General features: G+C 35.6%; 1 protein-coding gene across 1 annotated transcript in view; it reads right to left on the reverse strand.

The window, feature by feature from the left end:
* Nucleotides 1-872: 872 nt before the first annotated feature.
* LOC127619479 (uncharacterized) overlaps nucleotides 873-14,011 on the reverse strand; it is a 46,131-nt gene continuing 32,992 nt past the window's right edge. Inside the window, exons 6-22 of the mRNA XM_052092325.1 lie at nucleotides 11,835-11,953; nucleotides 9,409-9,619; nucleotides 7,762-7,901; nucleotides 7,528-7,654; nucleotides 7,384-7,419; nucleotides 7,140-7,279; nucleotides 6,496-6,622; nucleotides 6,187-6,341; nucleotides 5,812-5,938; nucleotides 4,823-4,855; nucleotides 4,594-4,706; nucleotides 4,345-4,474; nucleotides 3,934-4,073; nucleotides 3,670-3,793; nucleotides 3,421-3,579; nucleotides 3,037-3,196; nucleotides 873-1,914 (exon numbers count right to left, since the gene is read on the reverse strand). Coding sequence (XP_051948285.1) covers nucleotides 1,826-1,914; nucleotides 3,037-3,196; nucleotides 3,421-3,579; nucleotides 3,670-3,793; nucleotides 3,934-4,073; nucleotides 4,345-4,474; nucleotides 4,594-4,706; nucleotides 4,823-4,855; nucleotides 5,812-5,938; nucleotides 6,187-6,341; nucleotides 6,496-6,622; nucleotides 7,140-7,279; nucleotides 7,384-7,419; nucleotides 7,528-7,654; nucleotides 7,762-7,901; nucleotides 9,409-9,619; nucleotides 11,835-11,953 — 2,130 coding nt within the window. The 3' untranslated portion in view covers nucleotides 873-1,825. The remainder of the gene's footprint in view (nucleotides 1,915-3,036; nucleotides 3,197-3,420; nucleotides 3,580-3,669; nucleotides 3,794-3,933; nucleotides 4,074-4,344; nucleotides 4,475-4,593; nucleotides 4,707-4,822; nucleotides 4,856-5,811; nucleotides 5,939-6,186; nucleotides 6,342-6,495; nucleotides 6,623-7,139; nucleotides 7,280-7,383; nucleotides 7,420-7,527; nucleotides 7,655-7,761; nucleotides 7,902-9,408; nucleotides 9,620-11,834; nucleotides 11,954-14,011) is intronic.

A 14,011-nucleotide genomic window follows, 5' to 3' on the forward strand; every position in this document is an offset into this window, starting at 1 on the left:
GTACACAAACACAAGTCAAATGTTTAAAATATAATTACAAGGATTCATCTCCACCTAAAAGAGCAACATTGTGAGGTGTGTCAGGCATTAGTTAGTCACGTTAGTTGTTAATCTATCAGAACATCTGCATACTTCTCATTAACATTAGTTGAAACACCACTATCAGATTTGTGAGTCTTCCAACACGTAGTGTACATGCTATTCCCGGACTCTGTTCCAGCCAGGTCATGCTTGAGTATATGAGTCTCGCTGATCGGATCTGACAGCAGTTAAACAAGAACAGTAGTCATACAGTCATTGGCTAATACATCCAGTACAGGTATCTGAAACTGAATTGACAAAGAGTACCTAATTAAATAAGCCATATGAATACTGATACAAATTTGAAAAAATATTTTTAAATATTAACATACAGAGAGATCACATTGAAAATCTGAGTTACGAAATCTAATTTAAACCTGAAAAAATGAAACAAAAAAAAATTACAAAGTAAAATAAATTATAAATATTTCAGATTCAGCACTATTTCTAGGTTTCAAATAAACTATTTTACTAATCAAATAAGATCAAATTTGTCCTTTGAACAAAAGGTCAGATTTCTTTGCTTTCTTTGAAGCACACAAGATGCTCTTAAGAACACTCAAATCTTCAAAAAATGTAAAACAAATACTTCATGTTAATTTTGCTATTCAACTTATTGCTAAAATTGTTATGCTGATTATTTGTAATGGAAATTAAATTAAATTCAAATGCAATATAGAATAATTTTCAATTGTTGTTTCAGACTTTTGGATCCCACCGTAGATCTGAGAAAACATCAATACATCAATAAATCTCAATAATAAAAACAAGTTTAACAACTGAAAACAACGATATACAGTATGATTAATATATTATATACTTTGTTTTATTACAAAATTAAAGCCACTCCCTGTTACATAATATTTCACATTGAAATTTGAAAAATAAAGTTACAGAATAAAGTTTCTTGGTTTTCCAAAAAGACATTGACTCTGGCATCACACTTTTTGGTATAAAAAATAAAATGACAGACCGAACCTATCATAGAAACTCATCAGGATAACCATCATTAGCAGTAGCAAAGGCTATAAACTAATGGCAGACATTCATACTATAGTATACCAGACTACACCCAAGATGTTTAATGCAAGTCCAGGAAAAAAATATTATCATGTAAATAAAAAAAAAACTAAAATACATAAAATGAATAGAAATGAAGGTCATATCTGAGCTTCAAAAGTCACTGGCTTCATAGATAATTGTATATATTGTATATTATTTATGACAACTAAGACCACAGTGTGGGCACTAATGCAAATGCAGTGTATTCAACAAATAGATGTAAATGAGGTATAAGGAAACAAACAGGATAAAAAAAAAAAAGATTCTCACGGTTGTTTTAGCTACACTTCCCATCATTATCCAGGGTAACTGTGAGCACTATCTTTACTGTGCAGAGTGAAACTATGGGTTGTATGTCTCAGTTATAATAATCTTTATCTCTTGCATTAAAACCATGTTCAAATAACACCCCCGACCTAAGTCACCACCATTGGACAAAAAAATAAAATAAAATAAAAACTAGAATTTTTATAGGTGGTATTTGATCCCAGTGTATTACACATAAATAGACTTTACAGATAAGAAAAACGAATCTGTTGAGTTCCTCTGGTCATCCTCTGCATGTACATGAAATCGACTCAGTGGCACCCCTACAAGTGTCTTAAATCAGATTACAGAGTGCTTTTATTTGTCAGGGCAGGAGGAATGGGTGGAGTCAGTGTAAAGAGGAAAGGGGGCGGAGTTAGACAAACTCCAACTCCCACTGCTGGCTCCCATGCTCCTCATTCTCCTTTTGTATCACTAAATGTTGTCTGTCGTATGTCTTACCACCTGAAAAAAAAAAAAGAATTAGAATAATAAATAAATGTAAAAAAAAACAATCAATAAATAATAATAATAATAATAATAATAATAATATATATATATATATATATATATATATATATATATATATATATATATATATATATATATATAATTTTTATTTTTTCTTCTTTTTACAGAACCCCTAGAGGACAGAGAGGGAATTGTTTTTCCTGATTTAATTTTTTTGCATGCCCTCAGCAATAGTTTGTGTTCCCTCAAAATAGTGTGCGTTCCCTCGCAAAAAGTTGTACGTGCCCTAGCAATATTTTAGCGTTCCCTCGCAATGAATTTACAATGGTTTTAATACAGTAACCATATTTTAACCATGATATTCGTACAACCGTAGTGATAATACAGGAAAATGAAAACTATGCTAATAAAAATCATAATTTTTAGGTTTTCAAGGTGGGTTTTACTATACAAATACCATAGTTAAATTATGCTTACTGTAGTAAAATCATGGCTTTACTATTTTTAACGATGACAGTTTCAGTTTTGGCGGAAATGTGATTTTATAGTTAAACCATATTAACCACAAAATTCAGATTTTTATTACCATAGGTTTAATTTTACTGTATTATTACTATGGTTTCACTTCAAATATCATGGTTAAAATATGGTTTGGCTAATAAAATGTATTGTGAGAGAACGCAAAACTATTTCACAAAAAAAATTCCCGCCCTGTCATCTAAGAAGCTCCATACATTTTTTTTTTTAATTCATTTCAAAAGACCTGCTGGAAGAAATATTAAGGTAATTAATGTATAAATATCCTTTAAAGTTTTTAAAGTAATTCTCAATAATTTGTTAATAAAAACCGCCTGTTAATTAAAAAAATGCACAAATGTAAAAAAAAAAAGCAAAAAGAAAAGAAAATTGGGTATACTAAAGGACACTGCTATTACTGCTTGACATGTTATGTCAACTACAGTACCTATTTAACGATTATTGTCAAATTTTACAATCAACATATATTTAATTATACTGTACATTATAGGATTATAATACAGTATATATATTTTTTTATGATAACAGAAGTCACATTGTTCTAAAGCTTGTGTTCTGTGCATAAACTGTTGGCGTCACCTTTGATATCTAGCACCATTCCTGGGAAGTTGACACTGGAGATTTTGCCGCTGACCTGAGCGCTCCACGTCTGTGCTGGCACACGTGATTCAGTCCACAGCACCACTTTCGCACCCGAGTCAACATTACCCACCACCTGTAGACTCATGGACTGAGCCAGCTTAAACAGAGTGGGAGGACAAAAGGACAGTGTAAATGACTGAAGTCATTACCAAAAAATAAAGTGGGGGGATGCATTGAAAAGTGATTAAATCATATAACCCAAAGATATCTCAGCATTATCAATTAATAATTTAGTCAATATCACTCTGTTGCTTGATTTAATTTGACATTGATGTATCACAACAATACAGAAATGTATAGTGTAATACATGTATGATGTACCTTGTTCTTAATGAGTCCGTCCTGGTAAAGCCACACATCGCTCATTCCCTCTACCTGCTCTGAAACGACCACGCGGCCTGTCTTCATGTCCTCAACCCCACCCTGCACTGACACATAGTGGCCAGTCTCCTTATTTCTTATGCGGAACAGTCTTTTTTTCTATAGGGACACACACATAGACAATTGTAGACTGTTTACAATTAATTTAAATTATTTTTTTATTTATTTGGACGTGTAAGCAATACTAACTTGTCTGACTGGATACAGAGAGCCGATATTGGAGAGTGAGCTGAATTTGTACCAGTTTGTGATTTCAACAGGCTCCAAAAGGAACTGGCGCCCCCTGTAGTTACTATGTTCACATAACACCCAGCTGCAGGACAGAGATATGGACATGTACTGTAATATTAACCAACCTCAAAGACCAGTATTACTGCAAACAAACTGGTACAGACATGAAACAACAAACATATTTTAATATGAAGAAGTATTTAAAAATCAGAACACACTCACCATCCACTGTTGACCTTGACAGAGAAGTACTGTGTATTAAAGCCTTCTTCCTGCATGTTGGGAACCTGCATATCAAAAGTGACCTCCCGACCTTCAAAGCACTCTCGTCCAAAGAGAGAGATCGATGGCACTGAGAAGGTCTAAAACAGAGGGGAAAAAAAACCCATACAAAAATTAATAAAAGAAATACACATACATTCTTCTCTTAAAGGAACAGAGGCCTGGTTAAACATCTTGCACAAAGAAACAATTGTCAGTTGTTCATAGCAATGATAGATGAGGAATGTGATCCTAGTTGCTTTCCTAAATTTCCTGCACCACTCTGAATGCAACATGTTGGCAGCCTAGAATGACTCCTAATACTAACACTAACACATAAACAGATAAAAAAGGAACAGTGTTTTTACTCACCATTGGAACTGCTTTGAGAGAGCGAATATAGCAGTCAGGTTGACAGCCCATGCTGGTCAGGTTGGGATAATCCCCTTCAGATAAAACATACTGGTTTCCTGTGAACCGGTCTCTTTCATACAACACCCAACTGAAATGCATAGAATTAGACAAATCCAATGTGCCAGTCAGAAATATATAAATAGTTGCTCTGCATTATTGCTGTATGCACCCATGTCATACAAGTCATGCCAAAAAGAGCCCACTAACCTCCCTCCTACCACTCTGCATGACTTGACTATAAGATTTTCAGGCAAACAACCCTGGTTCTGAAGACACACCCTACATGTGCCCTGGAAGTTCGCCTTTGAATAGAGCAGCACCTAGAGTTACAGATGGACAAAGCAAAAGTGAGCACAAATGCATCGCTAAGCATCCTGCATTTATGACGAGGAGTACATTCTTCACGGTTGAATGGAGAAAAACTCGATCATCTCACCTCATTTCTGAAGATGGGCCCTTCACTAGGTGCCTGAAATAAAGAAGGTAAGGTGGGTTTATTCATATAGCTCATTATTTCAAAAGTGGTAATTCAAAGTGCTTTACATAGCAATAATACAGATAACAAGGGTACACGAAAGAAATAAAAAATTTTAAAATAATGTTTATAATAAATATTTAAAAATAAATAAATACATTTAAAATAAACAAATAATATATTTGTTATATATATTTAAAATAACTTTTTTAAATACATTTTAAAAACCTGACATTTTTTAAATAACAAGACCAATTTAATTAAAGGAATAGTTCACCCAAAAATTTAAATTCTCAAATTTTTTACTCAACCTTGTGCGATCCCAGATGAGTTTGACTTTTTTTTCTTCAGCAGAAGAAAAATTAAGATTTTTAGAAGAATATCTCAGCTCTGTTGGTCCTTATAATGCAAGAAAATGTGACAAGTTCCAAAAATCACATAAAGGCAGGATAAAAGTAATCCATAATACTACAGTGGTTAAATCCACATATTCAGGAGCTATATGATAGGTGTGGTTGAGAAACAGATCAATATTTAAGTAACTTTCACTATAAATCTTGACTTTCACATTTTAAAAGTGAAAGTGAAGATTTAAAGTAAAACAGCCCTTAAATATTGATCTGTTTCTCAACCACACCTATCATATAGCTCCTGAACATATGGATAAACTTGCATTGGAAGGACCAACATAACTGAGATATTCTTAAAAAAAATCTTCGCTTGTGTTCTGCTGAAGAAACAAAGTCAAACTCATCTAGGATGACATGAGGGCGAGTGAATGAGAGAATTTTCATTTTTGGGTAAATTATCCCTTTAAAGAAATCAAGATCTTAACTAATCCAGCCATTATCAAGGCAGAATGTTAAATACAGATAAAGTCTTTTTGATTTGTGATGAATAGTGAATAAAATCTTTGAAAATAGAAAATAAAATCTCTTAAGATAACTTACAGGTAGAATAGGCTGTAAAGAGCAGATGCGGTTGTCTCCCGAACCCCAGTCTCCACAGTTGTTGTAGAAGCCTTTCTCCAAGATATATTGGTTACCGGAGAAATCCACATGAGAGTAGGCGACCCATCTGAGGACAAGGAAACAAGTCAATTCACTCAACAAAAAAGTCTGTATGATTTGATCTCAATTAAATGGATGTAACTCTACATATTACAGGGATAGTTAATCCAAAAATGAAAATAATTTTTCAGTCTGTTCCTTACACAAAGCTATTGTATGGTTTCACAACAAGTCATAAATATCGCACAAAAGTCGTAAGGACTACTTAGATGGTGCTATTCTTTCTTGATAATAGAAAAAAGAGTCCGAACATACGCTCCCCTCAGCACATGGATGGAGCGGGTGTTGATGCCGAACCCGAAAACCTCCACATCTGTGACCGCCTCCTTCACCTCAAATGTGGGTTCTTCCTCCCCCTCGTTCTCCTCTTCAGGACTCCCAAATAATACCAGCATGGGCTCAGACAGGTCCTACATGAAAGAAATGACAAAGTCCAGAATTAATTCCACTAAAATTAGATCTGAGACAGTTCATTCATAATAAGACGTATTAGCTCATTCCATTACATATAAAGTCACCTGTATGGCTAAATTGTGATTATGGAACTGTGTAAAAGCATCTTACAGCGTGGATGACTCTGACTGAGCGCAGCTCTGAGTTATCCGCTCCCCACACCCGCCAGTCATGGTAATCTCCCTCTTCCAAAAGATACTGGTGACCACGGAAACCCTCTTTCTCATAGCCCACCCAGCTACAAGACAGATGGAGTGAAAAAAACAGAACAAAAGAGAGAGGAAATTAAATTAGTCAGTGCATGGCATACCTTTTTTTCTACTCACCCTCATGACATCCCAGATGTGTTTGACTTTTTGGTCCTTAGAAGCAGATCAATATTTAAGCTCTTTTTTTACAATAAATCTCCACTTTCACATTCTTTCACATTTTGAAAGTGAAAGTGGAGATTTATTGTAAAAATAGGACTTAAGTATTGATCTGTTTCTCACCCACACCTATCATATCACTTCTGAAGATATGTATTTAGCCTCTGTAGTCTTATGAATTACTTTTATGCTGCCTTTTTTTTTTAACATCTTTAAATGTATGGTCATCATTCTCTAGCATTGTAAGGACAAAAAAGAGCAGAGATATTCTTCTAAAAATCTTTGTGTTCAGCAGAAAAAAAGAAGTCACACATCTGGGATGGATGAGAGTGAGTAAATGATGGGAACGTTTTCATTTTATGGTGAACTATCCCATTAAATACTTACCATCCTCCAATAACTTTAATGGATCCAGCACTGTACATAAACAATGATTGTTGTCTTTCTACTCTTGTCATGAAATCTTTCATGCTGGTGTAGATTTCTCTGCTTTTCCCAGTGAAATAAGGCTTTTCATAGATCACAATCTGTTATAGACAAAATTATATTCTCAATGAATTAAAATTAATTTCCTTAAGCCTTTAAAGAACACATAGATTTTAGATGGCTGTTAATTTTATAAAAACCTTACTTTTGGCTCATAGAGGTTTTCCACTTTAGGTTCCCCCTAAAATAAATAAATAAATAACAAAACATAATAGATTTATTAATAATTTAATTAGATTCTGTAGACTCATGGCCATAAAGGACAGTGGACCGAGGAGGGAGCACTTACTATTTTGAGTGGGTGCAGGGAGCTCACATACGGGTGTGTGACTCCCCAGGCAGCAGGGTTGGGAAACCCCCCAACTTCAAGCACTCGTGGGACGCCCTGAAAGAAGGGTTCCGCAAACACCAACCAGCTGGTGAACAACAAACAAATGGTTTCAACAAACAAACACTGTAACTCTCAAACTACGGTGATGATGCTGTTTGACATTTTTTGAAATAAGCGCAACTGATCACTCACAGTCCAGCATTGACGATGATGGAGTTTGCTTTGATTGGAAAGCCGAAGATTCTGGCATCATCTGATGTGTCTCTGAACGTGATCTTTTTACCATCTGCATTCTCCTCTGGGAAAAGACTTATTTCTGGAACACTGTAATCCTGCAAATGCAGAAATGAGTTGAATTTGTTAAATATAAAAAGGTGTTGTATTAAATCACAAAAGCATGAATGTATAAATGCTGTTTACTTATGTAACTAGAAGTTCCTTAAAAACTCCTGTGAAGTTTTGCTGCTTTTAGTCCATATATATTAGCTTTAAGGTAATACATATGCTAGTGTACTTCTAAACGTTGACAAAATGTATTTTCAGAAGATATAGGCATTTCAAATCTGCAGTGCCTTTCTTCTGGCTGAAACCCAAGCAAAGTCATGATGCCACATAGAGGTTGAGAAACTACATCCAATCAAATGCATTTTAGAACAAGAACACAGTGTAGAGTTCTAACCCATGCCGATGATGACTTGGCAGGGCACTTCAAAGGGAGCGTTGCAATGTGTGTACGCAGGAGTTGGATGCAAGGAACATGCTGGAGTTAATTAATATGTTTAATGCAGGCGTTTTTCTGAGATTTCTTGGGATGTACAGCCCGAGTTAGTGTTCTTTATTCTTTATGTTTAGAATACTGTGATAAAAAAAACATTGATATTGTGATCATTTACTCTCTTGTTTCTCTTTTATCCGCATTGACTTCAACAACTGCACTAGCCGTGTCATAAGCAAAGACTGTGATGTGCTGTGCTTGTTTGTAGGCTGGTTATGAAATAACATGGCCATTTAGATCATCATTCAGTTTTCATGTCAGTGAAAAAGCGGTCAGACTCTGTATTGAAATTGCTTCATTGTTTCCCCAGCAGAACACAGCAGCAGATGTGTGTGTGTGTGTGTGTGTGGCTTTCCCGGGCGCTGCAAAGAACTAAATCCTACTGGATATTTTTTAAAAGGCACAAGCTGTTCAACAAAATCCACCCCAAATTCATGTTTCAGTAGGAAATACGTCAATAGGCCAAAGAAAACTGTGCTCGTCAAGGCACTTCAGAGGGACTTTAAAGGTGAAATGTTTGATTTTCACGCCACATTCTGCATCACAGAATTGAAAGATAATACCGACCCAAACTCATGCCATTGGTTAAGCCAATGTTGCTATGTCAGACTTTTCGGAATGGTTAATTAAACAGAGCAGTGTTTTGATAGAATATCAAAACACTACCAATGAATGTCTTATTATAGTTGGCTCTGCATATTAAGCTGGGATTAAAATAGTAAAAAAAAATCATACTCTTGACCTTTAAGGCATTGGAAGCACTACCAAATAAAGGCACAATTCAGCTTCAAGACACAGGGGGGCGCACTACGATCAGATCTGATGGTTATACTGGAGTTCTTACAGAAACCAGTAGTAGTTCACAGTCACTTCTACCATATCCAAACACTTGATCTTTATATATGCAATGGCTCAAATTCCTGCTTTCAAGTATTCTTTAAAATTCAGTCCATGACTCCAAAACAATCAGTTCAGGCTTTAAATTGCAGTTGAGTAAGAGATGATAGAAAATGTGCAATTGGTAGACCTAATCTTGTATGCCAACAAACACAAGCTTGACATACCCTCACTGCTCGCCGTATGGATCCAATGACGGACTTCCTCTTTGGTAGTGGCTTGGACTCTTGGTCCTCTTCTCCATTATCCTGTGCTGTTCCATTCTGCTCATGAACCTCTTCTTCATCTGGCAGTTTGAATGGGTTTGACAGCTCTATGTCCCCCTCATCCAGAGCTATCTTTTCCCCTTTGAAGTCTGGTTTCTCATACAACACCCAACTTGGGAAGAAAAAATTGGGGACATATTATAAGCATGCACAGTAAATGATGTGCCCACTATGACATAAGTTTTATGCTCATCCATAAACATTTATGCAGTGCCATCAGAGACTGATTGAAGGGTCATCAGAGATAAGTAAACTGACAAAGAAAGGTTGCACAGAAGCTTTCAGGTGAAATAACTAAACATACTTGAAACAAGTTCAATTCACTTGAAATGAACAACCGTGTAAGATAAGTCTTGATTTTTAAGTGAATACATTTTGAATGAATTTTTCTTACCCCATAAACATAGCATAAACTGTAAGAATAAGCATAAACCTCACTAAAATGCGTTAGACTTAAAAATAATTAAAAAACATTAACTTAATACAAGACAAATTGCCTGAAAAAAGTCTTAAAGGGGTCATGACATGAAGAATACAATTTTCCTTGATCTTTTGACATATAAGAGATAATTGTACTATAAAAACATACTGTAAGTTTCAGAACTGAAAGCTACCTCCTTAATAGAAAAAGAGCATTTATTTAAACCAAGCTGTAAAAATGCTTCATTTGGAATTCGTGGTACATGTGATGTCACAAGGACCAAACACATCTGCATATGCAACACCTATTTTTCCATCATTGCACCCTTGCAACCACTACTGCTCACTCAGTCACATAGGTGAAGCGGAGAGATATGGGCCTGTCATGGGAGATTCATCCAAAGTGAACTTACACAGGACACTTTAATGTGCCTGTTTGGATTTAAATGTTTTTCTACACGCGCACTAGACAAATGGCTTTGACCATTATCATACATCTCATGCAGCTTGTAAATATGCAATGTCAAGTTATAACTCTAAAAAGGATCCCCATTGGGTTTGATTCACGTGCGCTGTCTTGCTGTTGTACTGTTTGGAAGGTGTCCTGCACCGATTTTTGCACCATCTGTGCTATTTTTAATTGTTGGTCTTTGTAAACATCTTGGAACATTTTGATGCATTTCTGGCGATGTGCGCTGCGTAATAAGAGCGGTACAAGTGGAACTATCAAAAACGTGTCTCATTCTGCTGCTGGTACTGGCTAGGAGAAACACATGCAATGTATGTGTGTAAACAAAAATGGAAGATGTGAGATGTGAAGATCAGCATCTCTGCTTTGGCCTGTTGAAGCTGGTTGAAGCACCCAACATCACCGTGTATTGTATTACATTTGTGTATTCCGAAGATTTCAGTGTGAATTGCTTGTGAAACAGTCACAATATGATTCAAGCATGGCAAAGGAAAAGTTTTTGAAAGATGGGGCTGTTAAATTTGGACTATTGGATGAAAAACTGTAAGTAACCAATTTCATTCATGAATATTTCATATGTCATGACTGTTTGATAGTTTATGCTGTGCTTGAGAGAACAGTTTGATACATTCAGATGAAATGTGTTGGGTGTACATTATTTGTCAACCCTGAATTCTTTTTATTTTAATGTTGTGTGGAGTTGATTCATTTTCTTTGGATTGCATTTCAAATATGTCTGCATTGGAAGGGCTGCATGACAATTAAGATAATACAATTATATATATATATATTAAAAATAGTATGTCTTGACCCCTTTAAAATCTTATGCAATTGTGTGAATGTAGCATGTAAATATATCTTGTTTTAAGGATGTTTAGAAACTAGAAAAAAAGACAAAATTACTAATAAAGAAAAAGATTTTAGTGTGTGAAAGTGGTGTCACGTACAGGTGGTATGTTTTGAATGGTTATTGTTTAGTTAGTACTTTGTGTATCTGCATATGTTTTCTTGCTCGGAGGCAGGGAGAGTCTACATGTTAGAATAATGGGGAACATATCTGACTCCCCCACAACAGCCCATGTGTGCACACCTCTATGACCTTTAAACCAGTATAAACCAATTTGTATACATTCAATGTGCATTTATTGTGGCATACAGCACGACCATAGCAATAAAAAAAGCATCCAGAACCCACTGGATACAGAATTGATTATTTTTACTCTACTTGCATGACACAATGGGTCAAATGCTGTTAATTTGCATTTCTTTTCTCGTTATTTCCAAACAACTCAATTACGACAGCTATGATGGGTGGACCAGCTGTCAATCTTGGTGGACCAGTGCCACCTTGTACCTTATGTGGCCTTGCACCTGGGGGTGCAAATCATTTCTATGTCGGGTCGAAACGGGCTTGTCGGTGTGTGCTCTTTCTACTTACCCTCCTCTAATCACTCTGATTGAAATGATATCTGTAAACTCCCATGGTGTAGCATCCACAACATCACCACGCACTTCAATGCTCTGGCCGGTCAGTCCAGGCTGGTCATATATTAACATCTGATAAAGGAAGAAATGGTTTAAAAAAAAAAAAACTCCTACCAAATCCTTGACTCAACAAGTCCTACATTGTTTATTATTACCACTTTAACCACTAGGAGCAGCAGATGTACTATTATTGGACAAGGGACCATTGTTGTTCATCTTAAGCAGCCAGTGAAACAGAGCATTTGTGTCCAAGTGCATTGTCCTACTTTTCCGTGGTTGTCTCACAACCTTAAAGCTGCAATTTTATATTGACTAATAATACAACCTGTAAATGTCAGAGGATGAAATAAATCATATAGGCATAACAATATGCAAGAATAAACTTGACAATCCAGTTTCAAGTGACCTTCTCTAAATCCCTTAATTTGCCTACGATGAATAACTCAGGAATGTCAAGCAAAACTAATCCATTACAGATGTATAATGCATGGTGAAATAGTGAGCCACCCATTTCAATATACAGATAATAAATTAAATATAAATGTGAAGTAACAGATGTTGTGGCAAGTTACTGTATATCATGTACACTTGAAAAAATACCATTACTGGCTCTGAAGCAAATCCTAGTGAGCTGTCTACAGTGACAACATTTTAAGGCATCATAAGCATGCTCTGGACACAAAGGCTGTTCCAAAAGGTAGCAACAGTATTATGCTGCCTTCAGACATACCTTCTTTTGGCCAAACGAGCCACTAGCTTGGCAACATACTAATGCCAAACTCTCTTGAAAACAATTATGAGTTGAGTCCCTTGTGTGCTTTGTATGAAAGGCACTATTTGTATCTGTTGCTGGCAATGCAGAACATTTTAAATGGGTCATATATGAGTTTGCATTTCATTTAGAATGAAGGCAGTTGACAGCAAAGCAGCTCACTAATTTTTGGACGAGAACCATTGTGGTATATTGTTCCCACCAGGCAGCAATTCTGTGCACTTGATACTAATGATAACAGAAGTGATAAACATTCTTTCTTAGGCTAAATTATATAACTGTGGGTATCCGCACACTTACCAAAATGGAGAGTTAAGGCAAACTTGCTGCAAACTTTCTGAAAATGTGCCGCAAATTCACCACTCACATTCACATGCAATTAAACTTTGCGGCAAACTCTTCATTGTTGCCAAAGGTTTACTGCAGGTTCACCACTATCGGTGAAGAGCTCCAAATTTCAAGCAAACATTTGCAGGCTCATTTGCATGTGTAAATAATGGGGAAATTTGCAGCAAGTTTGCAGCAATTTTGTCAGAACTCTAGATTTGTTTGTAAGGTATCAGCACTAACAATGTAATACTTCTCAATACCTTTTTCAAGACCTTTGACATTTTTTCAAGACCTGCAGGTCCTAACGCTGATGAATTAGGAATGGCTACAAAAATATTTCTGGTACATCTCAATATTTTTCAGCCTATTGATGATATTTTTTGGTATATATAGATAATTATGTATTTGCTCTGAAATAGCTTAAAAGTGTTTTTTTTTTATTTTTATAAATCAGAGGAACCATCATCTCAACCAAACAGCCCTTGCAGCCAACTAGACTCAAATTGTTTAATGCATTAAATAAATAAAGACATGTTTTCCACAGTTTTTCACCAAATTAACACAAGAAATAATATTTTTTTATAATTTTTATTTAGAAGCACCATTATACACTATCCTAAAACTTTAACACTACTGTATTCCTTTGCTACTTTGCAAGTACTGGTATTTACTTCTAGAAATGTAAATCTAGTTTATTTTATTAATCTCATTTACTATTCTTTCAATAATGATCAGCTGGTTCAGCAAATGAGCAGGACTGAATGTGCTCTTGGATCAATTAGCACTGTAAGAGGAGCCTCTGGGCCTGTTAACACACCCACTAATCTCTCTCACCTGCTCTTAAATGCCAGCCTCTGGCTTTCATCACAAGTGAAAACCAAGAACATTCTGTCACTTTTTCTTTCATATAATGTGCATATTCAGTAGAGTGTATGGACGTGCAGGGCTTGGTCTGGTTTGATCAATCAGGCCATTAATAAGGTAATTCATTTAATATCACTGTGAAAAGGGAAAGTCTGTTCAGAAAA

Source organism: Xyrauchen texanus, chromosome 26 (assembly GCF_025860055.1).
Source record: "Xyrauchen texanus isolate HMW12.3.18 chromosome 26, RBS_HiC_50CHRs, whole genome shotgun sequence".
NCBI classification, from domain to species: Eukaryota; Metazoa; Chordata; class Actinopteri; order Cypriniformes; family Catostomidae; genus Xyrauchen; species Xyrauchen texanus.